The sequence below is a fragment of the Oxyura jamaicensis genome, chromosome 3 (genome assembly GCF_011077185.1).
Source record: "Oxyura jamaicensis isolate SHBP4307 breed ruddy duck chromosome 3, BPBGC_Ojam_1.0, whole genome shotgun sequence".
In the NCBI taxonomy this organism is placed as follows: domain Eukaryota; kingdom Metazoa; phylum Chordata; class Aves; order Anseriformes; family Anatidae; genus Oxyura; species Oxyura jamaicensis.
The window spans coordinates 96,967,613-96,983,650 of NC_048895.1; the positions used below are offsets into that span (position 1 = coordinate 96,967,613).

Here is a 16,038-nt window from a genome sequence, read left to right on the forward strand (position 1 = left end):
TTTATGCAAAGAAACAGCAATCCCACTTGACATCACCCCAGGAAAAATCTGGAGCTCAGTATCACCCTACCCAGAGACCCTAGTTAGGCGATACGGTTATTCTGTAGTACTTTTTCATTTATTTTTACAACCATTGCTGTCCTCCAGATCAGCCAGCATCTGAGACAGATGAGCTTTAAAAAAAAAAAAAAAAAAAAAAGAGGCCAAGTGGGAAGGCTCTCTCTAGCCTGGTAATGAGGACAGGATTTAAATGATGGGTAAGCTGTATTCTTATCCCTGCCTCAACGCTTAATTATACAAAGTGGGATGACACCAGGAGGAGAAATTAAGCATTGCTTCTTTCTCCTTATTTTGTGATGGCTGTTGTAATCTCTTGAGAGTTGGAACCATGGGTACAAATCTTCTCAAGCAAGGCAAGGGATTAAGTTTGGTAATCCAACATGCTTCTGTGAATGCTTTAACCACAGACTCCTAGCTGCGTCAAGGTCAGGACTTCATTTTGCTGACCAAGAATATTCCCACCACCATCCCCCACCCAACCCCTAACCAAAATTACTTAACAGGTCTGAATCTAGTTCACAAACAGATTCAAGACCATCAAAATCACAGTTTTGAGAAAACAATGCTCTCTCTGCCTCTCCTCCCAGATCTCACCAGGTCCTATTTGATACAGCCTGCACAGATTTCATGTTTGATGTTGGCTTTTATCCAAAGTTCATTGTTTCTAAAATACTATCTCCACCTGTGTAAATGGATGCAAATTCAAGACACGGTTATGTAAGTACGCTCAGTAAGTGGCACCATCTATTTAAAACTATGCACAGCCCTTGCTAAAGAAATGGAAAGGCTTCCTTTGAAGTTATAAATACTTGGTAAGGTACTCAATTACTATACTGGTTTCCTTGTAAGGAAAAGAAGAAGAAAAAAAGTGGGAAATAAGGAAGTAGTAGCTGAAATAAAACTTTTGCCAGTAAAAAGTCAAGGCATACGACAGGACAAAGCCAGACCAAAGAGCCCAGTGTGACTTCTGGCAGAGTCTTCCAAATTCTTTGTGAAAAGCAGGAACTGATCAAAAGAAAAATAAGCAATGGAGATGTACGTAATGCAGCTCACAGAGACCTGGCTAGACAATGCCCTTCAGAGTGTCCACAGAAACACAGCTTACAATCCTGTTCAGCTGATGCCTTGTTTCTGTTCTCTAAATAATTCTTGTTTTAGTTTAAAATTTTTCTGGTCATCCTTATCTCTAGACTGCTAAAAAGCCTCAGACCTCAGACAATAAATTCTTCTTTAACCTAGGAGGTAAGTATATAGATACCACACGGGATACAATACGCAGTACATGTATCCTATAATCAGAGGTTGGTCTGCATCTGGAAAAATCAGTTGCTGCACCCTGCAAATACAAGATCGGAGCCTGACACCTGTGGAAACAGGAAGGGGAAACACTGGGAGAAGAGAGAGGAGTTTTCCTTCTGCTCTGTGAGAAAAGTCTGTGAAAGTATTAACAATTTATAAAGATGAGCGTATTTGCAAGTTTTAGTGGACTCAGATGTTAAACTGCGCACATCAAAGCAGATATCGACTATTATTATAGATATATCGACTGTTATTATGGATATATCAAATAGCTAGCACATGAGACATGACAGTCTCTGACAGTCTTTACAGACATCACTTTAATAGAACACATCAGTAGGGACTGCAGGCAAGGTATTTATTTGCAAGAATGAGACGTGTCTACAAAACCTGAATGCAGGGTCAAATACGTAATTTAGTATAGGGCTTCTAGAAATAAGATATGATAGCTTCTGATATTTGTATCTTCTATTAATATCTAAAATGTGAGAACAGTTTTTAAGCACTGCTGTATCAACACACCAATATATTATATGCCACTGTTTATAATACACTTTGTAAATTATATTTTTCCAACAGTTATGTGCCATAGTTTACATCCCAAAGTTGAACAGTATATTGCAATGCTCATATCTGGCTGCTTAGCTTCATCAAAGAAAGATATCTTATGCTCAGAAAATATTTCCAAGCCCTTTACATAAAAGGCATTATTTCTATTAGTGCATTTTACTATATGTCTCATGATTTTTATGCATTTTATAAAATCAGTTATCCTTGAGCTCACTCAAATTTAATCAAGTAGGCAAGAAAAGTTTTAAAACAAATTTCATTTTATAAGACAGAACAGTGGCTGTTTTATGATTCTGTGGTTTGTTTCCACAAAACCCAATGCAGTGATATTACATTTATAGATTATTATAAAAATAAGTTTATTTAATTTTAAAATGATTTAATACTTTTATAATTTGTGTGTGTTCTCAAGTCTTGATATAACCTGATAAAATACAACTTACTTCCTCAGAAAGTCTTTCAAAGTTTGCAGTAGTTTTCCCTTCCCTTATGCTTTCAGTAGGGCTGAACTAAACATGCTTTTTTGTTGGTAACTTCCTCTCTTGCTTAGCAGCACTATTGATGATTTTGACAGAGCTGCCAACACAGCCCTGGGAACAGTGGTTGTTGGTTAATTTGTGCAGTGGAGCACAAACATTTTTTCCATCACATGGTACATAAACCAACACAGTTGAGGAGTAAGATAGTAGCTACAGAACTAAAAAGTTTAGCACATTTCTTATCACATGGAAATAAGCTGAAGGATTCCTGTTTGTTCTTCTAAACAAGGTGTAAATATGAATGTCCTGTGCTGCACAGACATGCAGTTGATTTGTCATATATATGCAAAAATCCTTCATGCTATATAGCTGATAGAGCCCTACCTAAAATTACAGACAGAGGTGGCACTGGAAGCCCCAGCACTTGATATCCAAATAAGACTGATAGCAATGTCAACACATTTCTGGTAGCAAGTATTTGGAAACATTGCTAACAGTGATAACACAGTCAAGATAACAGTATTTATTTCTTTTTCAGTATCACTGCTTCTCCCTAACTTGGTACCATTCATTACTTTTCATAGCAATACCTCTCCTCTCTTTCTATCTCAAGTGTTGATCATATACCAGAACCATACTCCTCAGACACACTGCAACTGTGCTTAGATCCTTGTCCCTCAGACCCAAGCTCAGGTTTGACATCAACCCTTTACATTCCACATATTCCCCCTTTCTTGCATTTGTCAAAGTACATATATCTTGATCAACTTGGCAAGACATCCACCTTGCTAATGAAATGACCTACTCTCCCTTAGCTTTTTGACCTGTTTCCCCCTACTCTTGTATTTCCTTTTAATTTTGTTCCTTTTCCTTGATATTTATTAATCCTCTGAAAATAACTAATCAGCGTCCTGAGGCCTCTTCAGACAGGTAAGTCAAACTCTTGACTAGCTTCAGAGCTGCCAACATTTTTCCTGGTGAAGTCTTTCTAAAGAATGTAAAACTCTGCCCTGTGCATGGCCAGAATTGCCTCAGTTTTTGTTTACACGGCGCATTAACATTCAATTGCAATCCTCAAAGCTGAGCTTTCCTTTATTCCTTAAACCTCAGGGCCAGAACCTAGCAGCATACATCTACACGGGTTTTAAAACAAAACAAAAACAACAACAACAACAACAACAACAACAACAACAACAACAACAAAAAACAAAAAAAAAACCTGCCACTGGCAAACACTGCTTTCATTAAAATACACGAGGCTTCCACTTATCAGTGTGTGGGTGAGTTCTCGCTATGGCAAAAGATTCAAATCAGCATCTTGCTGATTCCAGAAGAGACCTCTAGCCAGCTGGGTGAGCGCCACTCAAAATGGAAATGGCAGCAGACCCAGTGTCTTCTTTGTGTTAAATCTGAGCCACTTTTCAAAAAAGGTCAGGGCAACAGAGCAAATACAGTTTAATACAGTTTGTGTATTAAATCATCACTGGATAAAACAGGGATCTCTCCACTTGAGAGCCTAGTGCCTTAGCCATTAGGATACAAGACGGAAGACGCCATGTCCTCTTTCTCCTATCCTGTTTAAAAAGAAGAGGAATGATTCATATTCAACTTAAAAAACTAATTATAGATGCAAGATCTTCACTGTGAATCAGAAGTGGAAATTGGCACTTCTCTAGCTCTGCAGCACCTGGAAGGAGGATGACATTAAAAAATGCCTTGCTTCAATTCTTCATTGGCTTGTTTGCGTAAGAATCACAGAATGGTTGTGCTTGGCATGGACCACTGGAGGCATCTGGTCCAAACCCTGCTCAAGCAGGGCCACACAGAGCAGAGTGCCCAGGACCACGTCCAGGTGGCTTTTGAAGATCTCCAAGGAGGAGACTCCACAGCCTCTCTGGGCAACCTGTGCCAGTGCTCAGTCACCCACACAGTAAAGATGAGTTTCCTGATGTTCAGATATTCAGTTGTGCCTGCTGCCCCTTGTCCTAATCCTGGGCACCACTGGCTCCATCCTCTTTGCACCCTCCCTTCAGGTATTTATGTAAATTGATTTGATCCCTGCTGAACCTTCTGTTCTCCAGGTTGAAGAGTCCCAGCTCTCTCAGCCTCTCCTCATCGCAGAGAGGCTCCAGTCCCATCATCATCTTCATGGCCCTCTGCTGGACTCTCTCCAGTATGTTCATGTCTCTCTTGTGCTGGGGAGCCCAGCACCAGACACAGTACTCCAGGTGTGGCCTCACAGGTGCTGAGCAGAGCAGAAGGACCAGAGCATGCAGAGTGCTGTGAACTTCATTTTTGGGCTGAACATGCAAGGGCTCGCTCTAGGTACTGCACATGGAAGTGAGAGGCTACAGATTGCAACTGAATGCTCAGAAGTTAGGCACTGTAATCAAAGCAGCAAGTAAGTCTTTTTAGTGTATCCGTTCTCTCATCTTAACCAAACTCTTTCTGAAATTACTAATATATTAATTGTTCTAGTCTTTGCCACAATCATACTGAGATTTTATTTCTTTTTCCTGTTTCTATCCATACTCTTTGTAAGTCTTCATGGGAAGGAAATGTTCATCAGTGTCCTGAAGAAAGGAAGTACCTTGAACTGACTACAGGACACCAGGGACAATACACCTACATTTTATAAAGATTGTGATTTCCTTTTCCTAAGATACTTCTGTGAATGGAAGTCAAACATATGCTGACCTTTTCTGCTATTACATCACTCAGAAAACACATCTGCTGGTCTGTCTGCAATCAGCACAAAGAGGTTTTTGTTACATTTCTTACACAGACAACGCAACGTACTTTTTCCTTAACCTCATCTAAAAGTGTTTTGCCTGGAAACATTCCTAATAATTTGGCCTGAGGCAAACACTGAATACACAATATTTCAGAACGATAACTGTGCAAACTTACTGGGGCACCGTAAACAAGTTCTCAACATGCGAAGTGTCAGATAAACATTACAACTTACATCACTACCATTCCCATATAAACATTCGATGCACTAGCTGTTTTATGGTTTCTCAAACTAGCTTTCTCACCCACAAAAAAATAAATAAATGCCTAGGGACAATTATTAAGGCTCCTATTTCTAGGATTAATATATTATTTCACCTACCTCCTAGCCCTTCTGTGACATTTTCACAGATCACCATGCTAGCTCACATTTTGGAACTGAGTAGATTTTAAGAAATCAGTGTCCCATTGCTTTTAATCTATTTTCAAATACATTTAGGCTCAAATACTTTTAAATCTGTAAGTGAAAACCCACCAACACAGAGGTGTCTGAGTAAACACAACTGCCCTCTGTGAAGGAGGAAGTTACACTGTGAACCTCCAACTTTCCCATTACCATGCCATGTGGTCCTCAGCTTTTTAGTTCCCATTTTAAATTTCTCCATGAGAAGACGCTCTGTAGTCAGAGAGCATTGTAGATACTGTCAACTGGACAAAGTTCTCTTGAGAAGAAAGTCGGAATAGAATACTTGCTATTTCTAAACAAGCTGGACGTTTTTAAGCCATCTGAAAACAACAGGAGCAATTAGACTTCTTTAGGTAATGAATACCAAATGACAGAAGTCATAGATCTTTGTCTACATATGTATAGGCATTGAGCTTCAGTGCCTGAACCAATCCACAAAACATTATCTATAATAGAAGAAACAAGGATCACAATTCTAATAGAAACAGGCAGATGGAGTTTTCACCCTGGAAGATTACTTACTCCCTTTTATTCATGAAGTACCACAGTAGGCTGCACAACTGTTTTACCTATGCATCCCCAAAAATGTGTCTTTCTCTGAATGCAGGCTTCAAATCAGGATGTCTTGTAATGCAGTTGGTTATATTTCACTTTCACTTTTATTTTTTTCCTTAATCTCCTTTATGCTGCCAGACCAAAAAAAAAGAGTTGGTTCCTACGTGGTTGGAAGGTAACCCCCTCTCTAGAAGAGAAGGTGACACTGACGAATTACACAAAGCTCTTATTAGGCTGCATTCTCTGTCCCTTCTATTTCCCTGCTCAGATTCATTTGTTTGGTAAAATAGGTCAGTGCTCATAAAAACACCCCTTCAGGGCTGAAGGATCACATGACGGCAGCAGTGAGCTATAAGGAATCTGAATGCTAATGTGGGGGCAGCTGATTTGCACTACTTTCATGAGGCATGGAGAACTGAAATAGCAAACAGACCAAACTGCAAAGGAAGGCACTACAAGATGAGTCAGGAAAAAAAAAAAAAAATGAATGCACGCTGCCCATCCGAGCTTCAGCTATCCTGAAACAGAATGTGACAAGCTCCTTGAACACTCAGCTGCAGAAAACTGGTGTCTTAGAGGAAAGGGTCACTATGATCCTGGTCAATCCTCCAGCTCATAATTCCGTCTGATCAACAGCTCTGCCCCACTCTTAACTTGCTCTGTGGATAAGAAACCCATGCATCTTTCTTACTTACTTACTTTCTTACTAAAGATACCACACTTGTTTTTCAATGTTCTTTTTCAGAAGAAGTTGAGCAAAAACAATTGCAGTCTTAAATAGACCCATCCCTTTCAGAGGAGATGCTAGTTGCACTTTCTACCCCACACAGGTACATACAGAAACTGAAACATAAAAAATGATGTTGCGAGACTAGGATCGAGGATCCTCTGCCTCTAAAACAAAGAAAAAATTGCTATTCAGTGGGAAAACAAAACAAAACAAAAACACAAAAAGCACAGAAGCGTAATGTCTGGCTTCAGATAAGAGAAGACAGATCAAGAAGGAATGAAGACAGCCACTGAGGTGTAGATGGCAGCTGGTGAAAGAAAATCTCTTTCCCAACACTTCTTTGAGATTCTTTGCTGCTCAAAAAGGTATTTCCCAAACTCTTCATATTATCTAACACTGGACAATACAGGTGGCATATCATTTGTTCCAAAGATTTAAGATACTGAAGTTGGCTCTCCAGTTAGAGGCTGGCAGGATTCAGTAGTTGAGGTGTAGTGCCACACAAACACAGCTGTGCTGTTCACAGCACCTGTCTTATTAGAGAAGCACAGCAACAACACTTAGGTACCTCAAGTTAACAAGGTATATTAGGTAGTAGTGCCAGCTCTGCACTTCGCAAGGTTAGGTGTGTCTCTGCTAATATCTCACTTAGAGCTATTTAAAAACTCAGGTGTTGCTGCTCCCCACTGCTTTTGAGCTGAACTAACTGTACGTTATGCGGTACTGCAGGAAAGTTTATGAGAAATCCTCAACGTGCACAGGCTTCCGCCCAAGCCAGTTCTAGTTCAGAAGTGGTACCTGGGATTCTCCTTTACTCAGATTATTTTGAGCAAATATTTAGCTAGATAGAGGACAAATTGCCATAATGGCAATGAAAAATGAGTCCTACTGTGAAACACATGAGATGCACAAACAGGAAACACTTCCATCTGAAAAATAAAAACTGACTCATCATTTCAAATTAGATATACAGAAATCTCTACCATTAGGAATTTTTTGTCTTTCATGAACATAGATCTTAAGAAGCAGAGTGGAATTAGCATAGTGTTACGTAAAATACAGCAAGCCATGTTATCAAATATAGTGAGTCATGACACTGAATACCTATGGTTTTAAGCTGGAGCACTGATCAGTTTTCATATGTATTTTCAGTATCAAATTGTCTAGTATCCTTCAAAATAAGAAATGAAAAAGTGATATTTTTTCATATATATTTTTTCCCTTGTAACTGCAGTAACATTACTTCAGCAGTTCTACAGAGAGAAACAATATAGTAGTGGGAAACTGCTTGTGCCAAAATGTACTGACATGCAAGTTCCTCAGGATGTTATCAAATCATATCACTACATTACCTTCTGCTTTTGTGTAGATTGCAATGTTTCCATTTACCAAGCCAGCAAACAAGTATTGCGACATGTATGTTAAGCTCATAACGGTTGATTTTTCAGGAGTGAAGAAGTGTTGAAGTCGAATTTTCTTTGAGCCTTGGCAACTTTTGTAAACAGAAATGCTACGAAGAGAAACAAGAAAAAAATAAAACTGCAAAATTGTATTTTATTTAGTTCTTAATATGATATGCACCAAGGAGTATGTAACAAAATACCAGGGGAAAAAATTACAATACCAAAATATTAGGTTGTAACATTACAAAAAATAATATTTATATTGTTCAGACATCGTACAATGAATTAAGCCTCTTTCATCAAATATATGTATTGTTTTCATTTTATATAATATAAAGCATATTTCAAAATCATGGGGCGTGTATTATTCCTAGTTTTAGGTGGAAATTATGAGTTGAGGTCATTGGGTATTCATGAATATATTTTTAAAAAGAAAACATTCTAGAAAGTATCTCACACATTTTGCTACAGAGTAGTGAAGCTAATCATATACAGTATACTAAAAATGAGAATCACCTTCCTTCTTCCATGCCAAGGCAAATAGTAGGCATATTAGAAGCTTTTGCGGGAACATTTTCAGAATCTAGAGATATATTTTGTTCTTTTAGTTTCTCTTCCTCTGGTATGTAGACCATGCAAAGAATCCGTGATTCCACATTGAAGCACTCAATAACCTTCGGGCCGGAGCTCTGAAATGAGACTATTGCAATCTGGCCCATCTGATTAGTACAACTGCCAATCTGAATTGGGGGAGAAAAAAAATAAAAGGCAAAGTCTGATAACTGTCTTCAGCAAGACCACCATTAACAATAAGGAATGCTGGAAAGCTAAAGAGTGTATCTGTAGTTGAACAAGAAAATAATTCAGCACAAACATAATATGTTTTTAAAGATTACTTAAGAACAAGAAATTCCCTCATATGCTTACAAAAACACTTTTTTTCTTTGAAGATAAATATTATGACCTGAGATGTTTAGCTCGTATGCATATGTACACACTGAAAGTAATGCAATTACAGCAAGTACCTGTGCAATACATTATTTTAAAAACCAATGTTCTTAGTTATCTCAAATACACTTGACATCAATAATATAGCTGAGGCTTTTCCTGTGTACAGTAACAGGTCTACAAATAAGTGCTTTGTTGCAACAGAAAGGGGGATTATTCTAAATATCATCAATATATCCACAAATTGGTATAGCTTAAGGAGCTGGGAAGCGTAGAAAAATAAACTATCTGCCTGGGCAGGAATACACGTTTATACAGTATGTTTAATTTATAACATTTAAAAATATTATAAAAGTGTTATATAGCATGTTTAATTTATAACATTTAAAAATGTTATAAACATTTGTATGTTTATATGAAATGAAAAAAACATGGCAAATGCGAAGAAAGAACATTATGCAGTAGTAGAAAGGCTTTATTGGCAGGTATTTGTGATGACTGTTTACAAAGACCAAAGACAAAAAGAAATTATACAGGTCATCCTGAAAATGACCGTCAACAAAAACTTTTAACTCTCAGAGGCTCCTGAATGTTACCCCTTAAAATTTCAGTATTGTAGTAAAAGAAAATCTACTCAAATCATTAAAAAAAAGTTTTGGCTATGTCACTTTGTCTGCTGGAATATCAGCATATTTGGGGTTGCAATAATAAGGAAGAATAAAACTATTTCCTATGTACAATCTTAAACAGATTATTTACGGCTAAAACATTTGTAAAATATGGAAACAGACAAAAGGACAGTGTGAGCTCATATGGGTTTAAATAGCCCTCATTAGAAATTAGCACATAACTCATGTGTAACTGTGCTCAGTGCTTTGGAATTCATTCTGTGCCACGCTAACAAATCACATACACATAAATGAAACCCTGCAGAGTACAGTGAGATCATGTGGACAAAACTACTATTTATCCTTTACAGAATTCCATCATAACGTGATGGTAACAATAATAATAATTTCAGATCCATATGCTACTAAGAGTCACAAAAACAATTCAAGAAAGAGGAGACAAACCCCTCTGTAAGACTAAGCTTACCCAAAGAAAACCATGTTCCATGGAACAGGAATCTGACTCAGTTTCTCCAGAGAGGTACGGTTCAGGATTATAAGCAGCGCATTCAATCTTCACAGAAAAAAGAACAGTTAACATTTTAAAAAAGATGCCTGATTCTAGTTAATTTAGTCTGTAATTAACTAAAGCATTCAAGGATATCACAATGACAGAAGAGAAGGGAAGAAGTCAGTCTAGCTCAAGCAGCTTCCAGTGGGCAGGGCCAACTGCATGTGCATTAATCCTAACCCATTCTTTATCTACTTTTACAGATATTGAAGATTAAGATTACAAATTATATACCTGATGTGCTCAAATGCTTCATGACTTTTGTTCTTTTTTTCCAAACACTCAACCCAAAAACATCCTTTATGTAATTGCTAGCCTTTACTTCCCATGTTAGCCACCAGATACTTCACCTCAACAGTGCTCTTTTATAAAAAAGGCTACTATATGTTATGAACCTCCATGAGTTTCTTCTTCTTTATGCTAAATGAACATTACCACTTAAATCATTCCATTATTTATAAAAATCTTGTTTTTATTTTTTAATTAGTTTATAAAATTCTTGACTATGACTGCTGTTTTAGAACTGCCATCTCTCCATCAGCTCCATGTATTTGCAAAACTATCTATAACTGAACACACTGTTCTAGATGAACTGTTAGTAACACTACATAATGATTACCTTTTCTGAACCCTGTGTGAACCCATTGGTTATTTGCTCTTTGTAACAATATTAAATTCTTAACCAATTTTTACATTGTTGGTTTATTAAAAATTACTTTTACAGACCTTCTACTCAATCACTTCCTCAATCTCAACTTGTGAGGCTATTTATTTCTGCCTGAGCATACCTAACACACGCCTGTCCTAGTAGCCTATCATCCTCATTATTTTTGTTTTTCCAGATTATTTCTCCAGGTGTTCTACTCATTTTGAATGATAATGCTATGTTCCAAAATACTCTCACTCACTCCCAACTGCATGTCATTATATCACTGCCAGTAAAGTAATAAAAGTAATGACCACACTCATGATTTTATCATCCAGGCCACTTAAAAAACAACAACAAAAAACTGAAAGCTACACCACACTCAAGATCTATGCAAGTCTATTCCATCTCAGAAAATCATTCAAGCACCAATATATATGCTCTGAAAAAGGCATTTTTATGAGCAGTCATGGATTTCTATTTTCCCTGATTTCCCTAATATCCATGGGAGAGCTGCACAAAGTTTATGTAAACACTTTAAACTATATTCAAGCAATTCATAACAGCATACAGAGTAAAAGGTTCCCGATGAGGTGTGATATTAGGTTTTTAGACAAGATCCTCTACAATTCACACTGATGTTTTTGTCTCAGACTCCAATGACACTATGATTATATTGCTCATGGTTCTGCAGACAGTTTGGTATTAACTTACACACTTCAACAGAACCTTGCAACGTCATCTCAGTACAATGAATAATTTAGAAAAAAATAAGGAAACAAGAGTGTGTATAATTTAGAGTTCTAAATTCCCACTTAATTTAATTTTCAAAACTGCAAAGAATTTCACAATTCTCCATGAAGTCAGCAGGCTTCACTAAGTGACTAGCAGTAGTAAAAATGATGGTATGTATTCACCAAAGCAATATACTACACAGATAAGATAGAAAGATCAGAAAAAGAAAAAAAGAAGCATCTATGCCAGTCTTAGCATGTCTCATTTAAAAACCGCTGAAACTATCTACTCACAACGGTGATTTGATTTTCTGTAACTGTGACAGCTAATTACATCACTAAAGAAAGAAAAAGTCTGCTGCCTGGGCATTTCTTGGGCTGTTTGTTACCTCTCCATGTCACTTTGTGTCTTACGCAAAACTGATGATGTTTTTCAGTCAAATCCTGGTAGTTTAGCTCTCCATCTTGACTGAAGCCCTTTGGAGAATGATGGTGGAGAGTGTAAATTTGCTCTGATGGAAGTTGCAGACTCCCTGTACAACAGCCTGGGCATGCTAAGAGCTACAAGCAGGGTCAGCAACGCAAAGGGATCTTCCTACACCACCATGATTTCATCCAGTAATATCAAGGCCTTAAGAGCATCAGTAGTAACCCTGGGCTTGTACAGCTCTTTAGCAGCTGTAAAACTGGCAAAGCTGATCTGAAGCTCAGACAAACTCTAGAACATTAGAAAGCATTCAATACAGATAAATCTGAGGTTTTAGTAAGATATGAGTGACTATGGCTGTACAGGAGAGTAGAGACTTTCAGCGGACTGGTTGCTGTAAACTGCAGCTTTGCTCTGATAAAACAGGATAACAGGCATGACTCCATTTAGAATTGCTGTACATTACAAATGCATGTCCAGCTAGCAACTTGCCCCCTAACATCCAGACCTGTATACTCATGCTCAAAGTGGAGCTGTCAGATAAACTTCTTTCCTGTTTAGACTGTCCAAGCAACAAGACTCTACAGACTTATTCAGGCTTCAAGGAGTACTCATGTTATTGCATTAACATTGTCATTTTGGCCACATATACACAATTTCATTTCATCTACATCTACTAGCTTTGACATGCTGTAATTATTTTCATCACTAAAGTCAGTGGTCAATATGACTTCAAACAGATTACTTCAGAAAACATGCCATCAAGACAATTTCTGCATCACCTTTCAGAACAGGACTACATTTTATATAAGACCCCATAAAACATAATTTTAAAAAATATTTTAAAATTTACTCTCTGTGCATTGATTCAAATTAGAAATTTGAGCAGGAGTCAGCATAGTTACAGCAGCACGGGACAGCTAACATGGAGATCAATTTTCTGCCCCAATTGTAAGGTGAGGTTTACTTTGGAGCTTCAAATAAACACTTGGAAACCTCAAGATAGGTTCAAAGCTCCTAGCAATTTTGCTTTCATTGAGTGATGAGCTTACACCTGAAAATAAATGTCATACCATATAAAACTAAATACTACGTTCTCTGAAGTCTCAAAGACTGCAGGTATTGTTCATTCCCGTGACCCTCTTGGGCCTTATATTGCTATTGGTCTTACATCCAAGAATACTTTTGTAACTCAAGAGCACTTTTATATATATATATTTATATATATATATATAAATATATCTATGTATGTGTGTGTGTGTCTATATACACACACACACACATACATAGAGCTCATATATATATATATACACACACACACACACACACACAATATAGTATTCCTTCGAAGAGATATCACTGAAGAAAAGCAACTGTAATTTTGTATATCAGTTCTGTTCACCTTAAATTCCTGTTGCTTGGCCATCATCACTGGCATGTGTCTAACAAGGAGAGGATGTTTCTCCTTTTTGATTTGATTCCCATCATCTTCTACGCAGAACCAACCTAACAGGTTATCTTCCGCTGTAATGGAAAGAAAAAAAACAACAAAAATCCCACAAAACGTTTACTGAATAATCGCTTACACCTCTCCAGAGAACTAGAAAATATTTTTTCTAGAATTGGTTAATAACGACCAGGCTCTTCTCATGCCCTATAGACTTCTGCTAGTATAAATGACAACTTTAAACTATGAGCAGAAATTTGATATAGTAGATTACATAACTATCATTAATAATAATAAAAAAAGCACCTAACACTAGTAAGGTGTTAATGGTGTTTTCATAAGTCAATGGTCCCCTCATTAGGTTACTAAAAGAGGAAAAGGTACATTTGCCTTTTCCTTTTTGAAAGCTTGAACGCCATCAAACCTTTCCTCCGATTACAGCAAATCTATCTTCTGCAAATATCACCGTTGCTCTGCCAGTTAAGTGACATTACTACTATCTACATCATAATTACAAGGAACCACATTCTGCAGTGATGGACATGGCCATTTTCCCTTCCTCTATTTTTGTTACTTCGTCTGCCTTCAGTGAAACCTCATGAAAGTACTATATTTTGAGGAAATGCTGGCAAAGGTTGCTTTCTATTTTGTATATCCTTGATGTTTCTCAACTTACGCATTCAACATCCCAGGTAACTTTTGAAACTTGGGCACCCTGGGGAAACACTGGAAACTAATACTACACAGGACAGCACATTCTTTATTGCTCCCACTTAGATCATACTCGTTAGTGATGATTTCTCTAGTGAAGAGTAAAAATTTATATTAAAAAATTGACCCCAGCCTCAAAATAAAAATTAGTTTCATGTATCCAACTAGAGAAATGTTTTATTAAATTGCATAAATGTTTATTTCATGCTCAGAAAGCTAAACATGAACTCAACAACTTTACTGCCATTTTCTAGCTAAAATCATTTTCAAGCTAAAACACAGGAATTTGAACTGAAAGGTATCTGGCTGAAAAGTTTGTAAGATCTGAAAAAATAAATTTACAATGAAGTAAATTTCTCACTTGTCTGTCCTGTAGTGTATTTTCTTTTGATTTAGATATACCAATTAGAAATGATTATCATAGATTTCATTAAAATACTGTAGAAGTTATATTCCTTGACAATTATGTCCAGATCCTAATGTGTCCTAATGGATCCCTGATGCCTAGATCATCATTAATTTGTAATGTTACACAATCACTACTGTCTACTTTATTAAAATGTTAACATCTGCAGAGAGAATTTTGCCCAAAAAAATCTAAGAAAAAAACTGCACTGTACATTGAGAACTATCTTGACAGGAAATGTAAGTAACTAAGAATTACCAAGGGCTAGTTTAGCCATTTGTAAATTGTTGATCCAAGATTGTTTGATGGCAGGGGTAAATGTGTTGAATACAGCTGTAAAAAAAGTAGGCCGCCCAGACCTGCAAGACGAATAAATAAATAAATGAATAATTAAAAGAAATAAAAACTAACACCCCCCCCCGCACACACACAAAAACAGGCCATTCTAAATGCACTATGAGATACAGTCAAGGCTAGAAATGTTGAGCAAGAAGAAATTCCATTATTTTCTAATACTTAGACAAAGACATAGTTCTGATAGAAACAGAGGTGATGCAGGCTGTGATATGCCATATGCCCCTGTTCACACCCTTCATATGAAATGGTATGAAAAGAACAATCATCCTTGGTGAATTGAAATAACGGGCTATTCCCTGTTACCTGTCAGTGCCATAACTCCTATCTTTCATCTTGCATCAAGAGCATAAAGTTGAGGAACAAGAGAAAAACTACAGTGCTGTCCTGCAACAAGCAAGTTGCCAACAGTGTGGCATGAAAGCAGAAGTCAGAGACTAACCATACAGAGAGAGGAACAGGAAGACCTAAGATTCCCAAATCCTCCATGGTACATCTCTACCCACTTAGAAAGTTTTGCAAATTAGATTAGTACTGACTTGTCTTGTTTTCCTGGAAGCTGCAGCTGAATTCTACAGCGATCTGCTGCTCTGATTTCATCTTCTTTTTTCAAGATCAGTTTTTGTAAACCTGAGGTCCAGTCATGGGCTACAGATTGGTTTAAGTTCTGAAACAATAAAAAAGAGGTAAGGTTCAACACCCACTTCCTGACCTATTTCCAATAAGCTAAGGTAATCTCCACATATCAGCAAAAAATTCCTGGCACCTGGGTCTCATTTTAATCATGGATAATTTAGTCAGATTTGTAAACACATTTCAAAAATATCTGTAAAAATACCTCAAAAATATCTTATTAAGCCTCTTAATATCTTATTAACCTCTTAAGGTTAT

General features: G+C 37.1%; 1 protein-coding gene across 5 annotated transcripts in view; it reads right to left on the minus strand.

Moving 5' to 3' along the window:
* Nucleotides 1–16,038, minus strand: part of ARHGEF10 (Rho guanine nucleotide exchange factor 10) — a 118,995-nt gene that overhangs the window by 25,788 nt on the left and 77,169 nt on the right. For all 5 annotated transcript variants that reach the window (XM_035322792.1, XM_035322796.1, XM_035322793.1 and 2 more), the window contains 6 exons: nt 15,687–15,814; nt 15,052–15,152; nt 13,632–13,753; nt 10,339–10,425; nt 8,812–9,035; nt 8,245–8,402 (listed from right to left, as the gene is read on the minus strand). In XM_035322792.1, the coding sequence (XP_035178683.1) occupies nt 8,245–8,402; nt 8,812–9,035; nt 10,339–10,425; nt 13,632–13,753; nt 15,052–15,152; nt 15,687–15,814 (820 nt within the window). The remainder of the gene's footprint in view (nt 1–8,244; nt 8,403–8,811; nt 9,036–10,338; nt 10,426–13,631; nt 13,754–15,051; nt 15,153–15,686; nt 15,815–16,038) is intronic.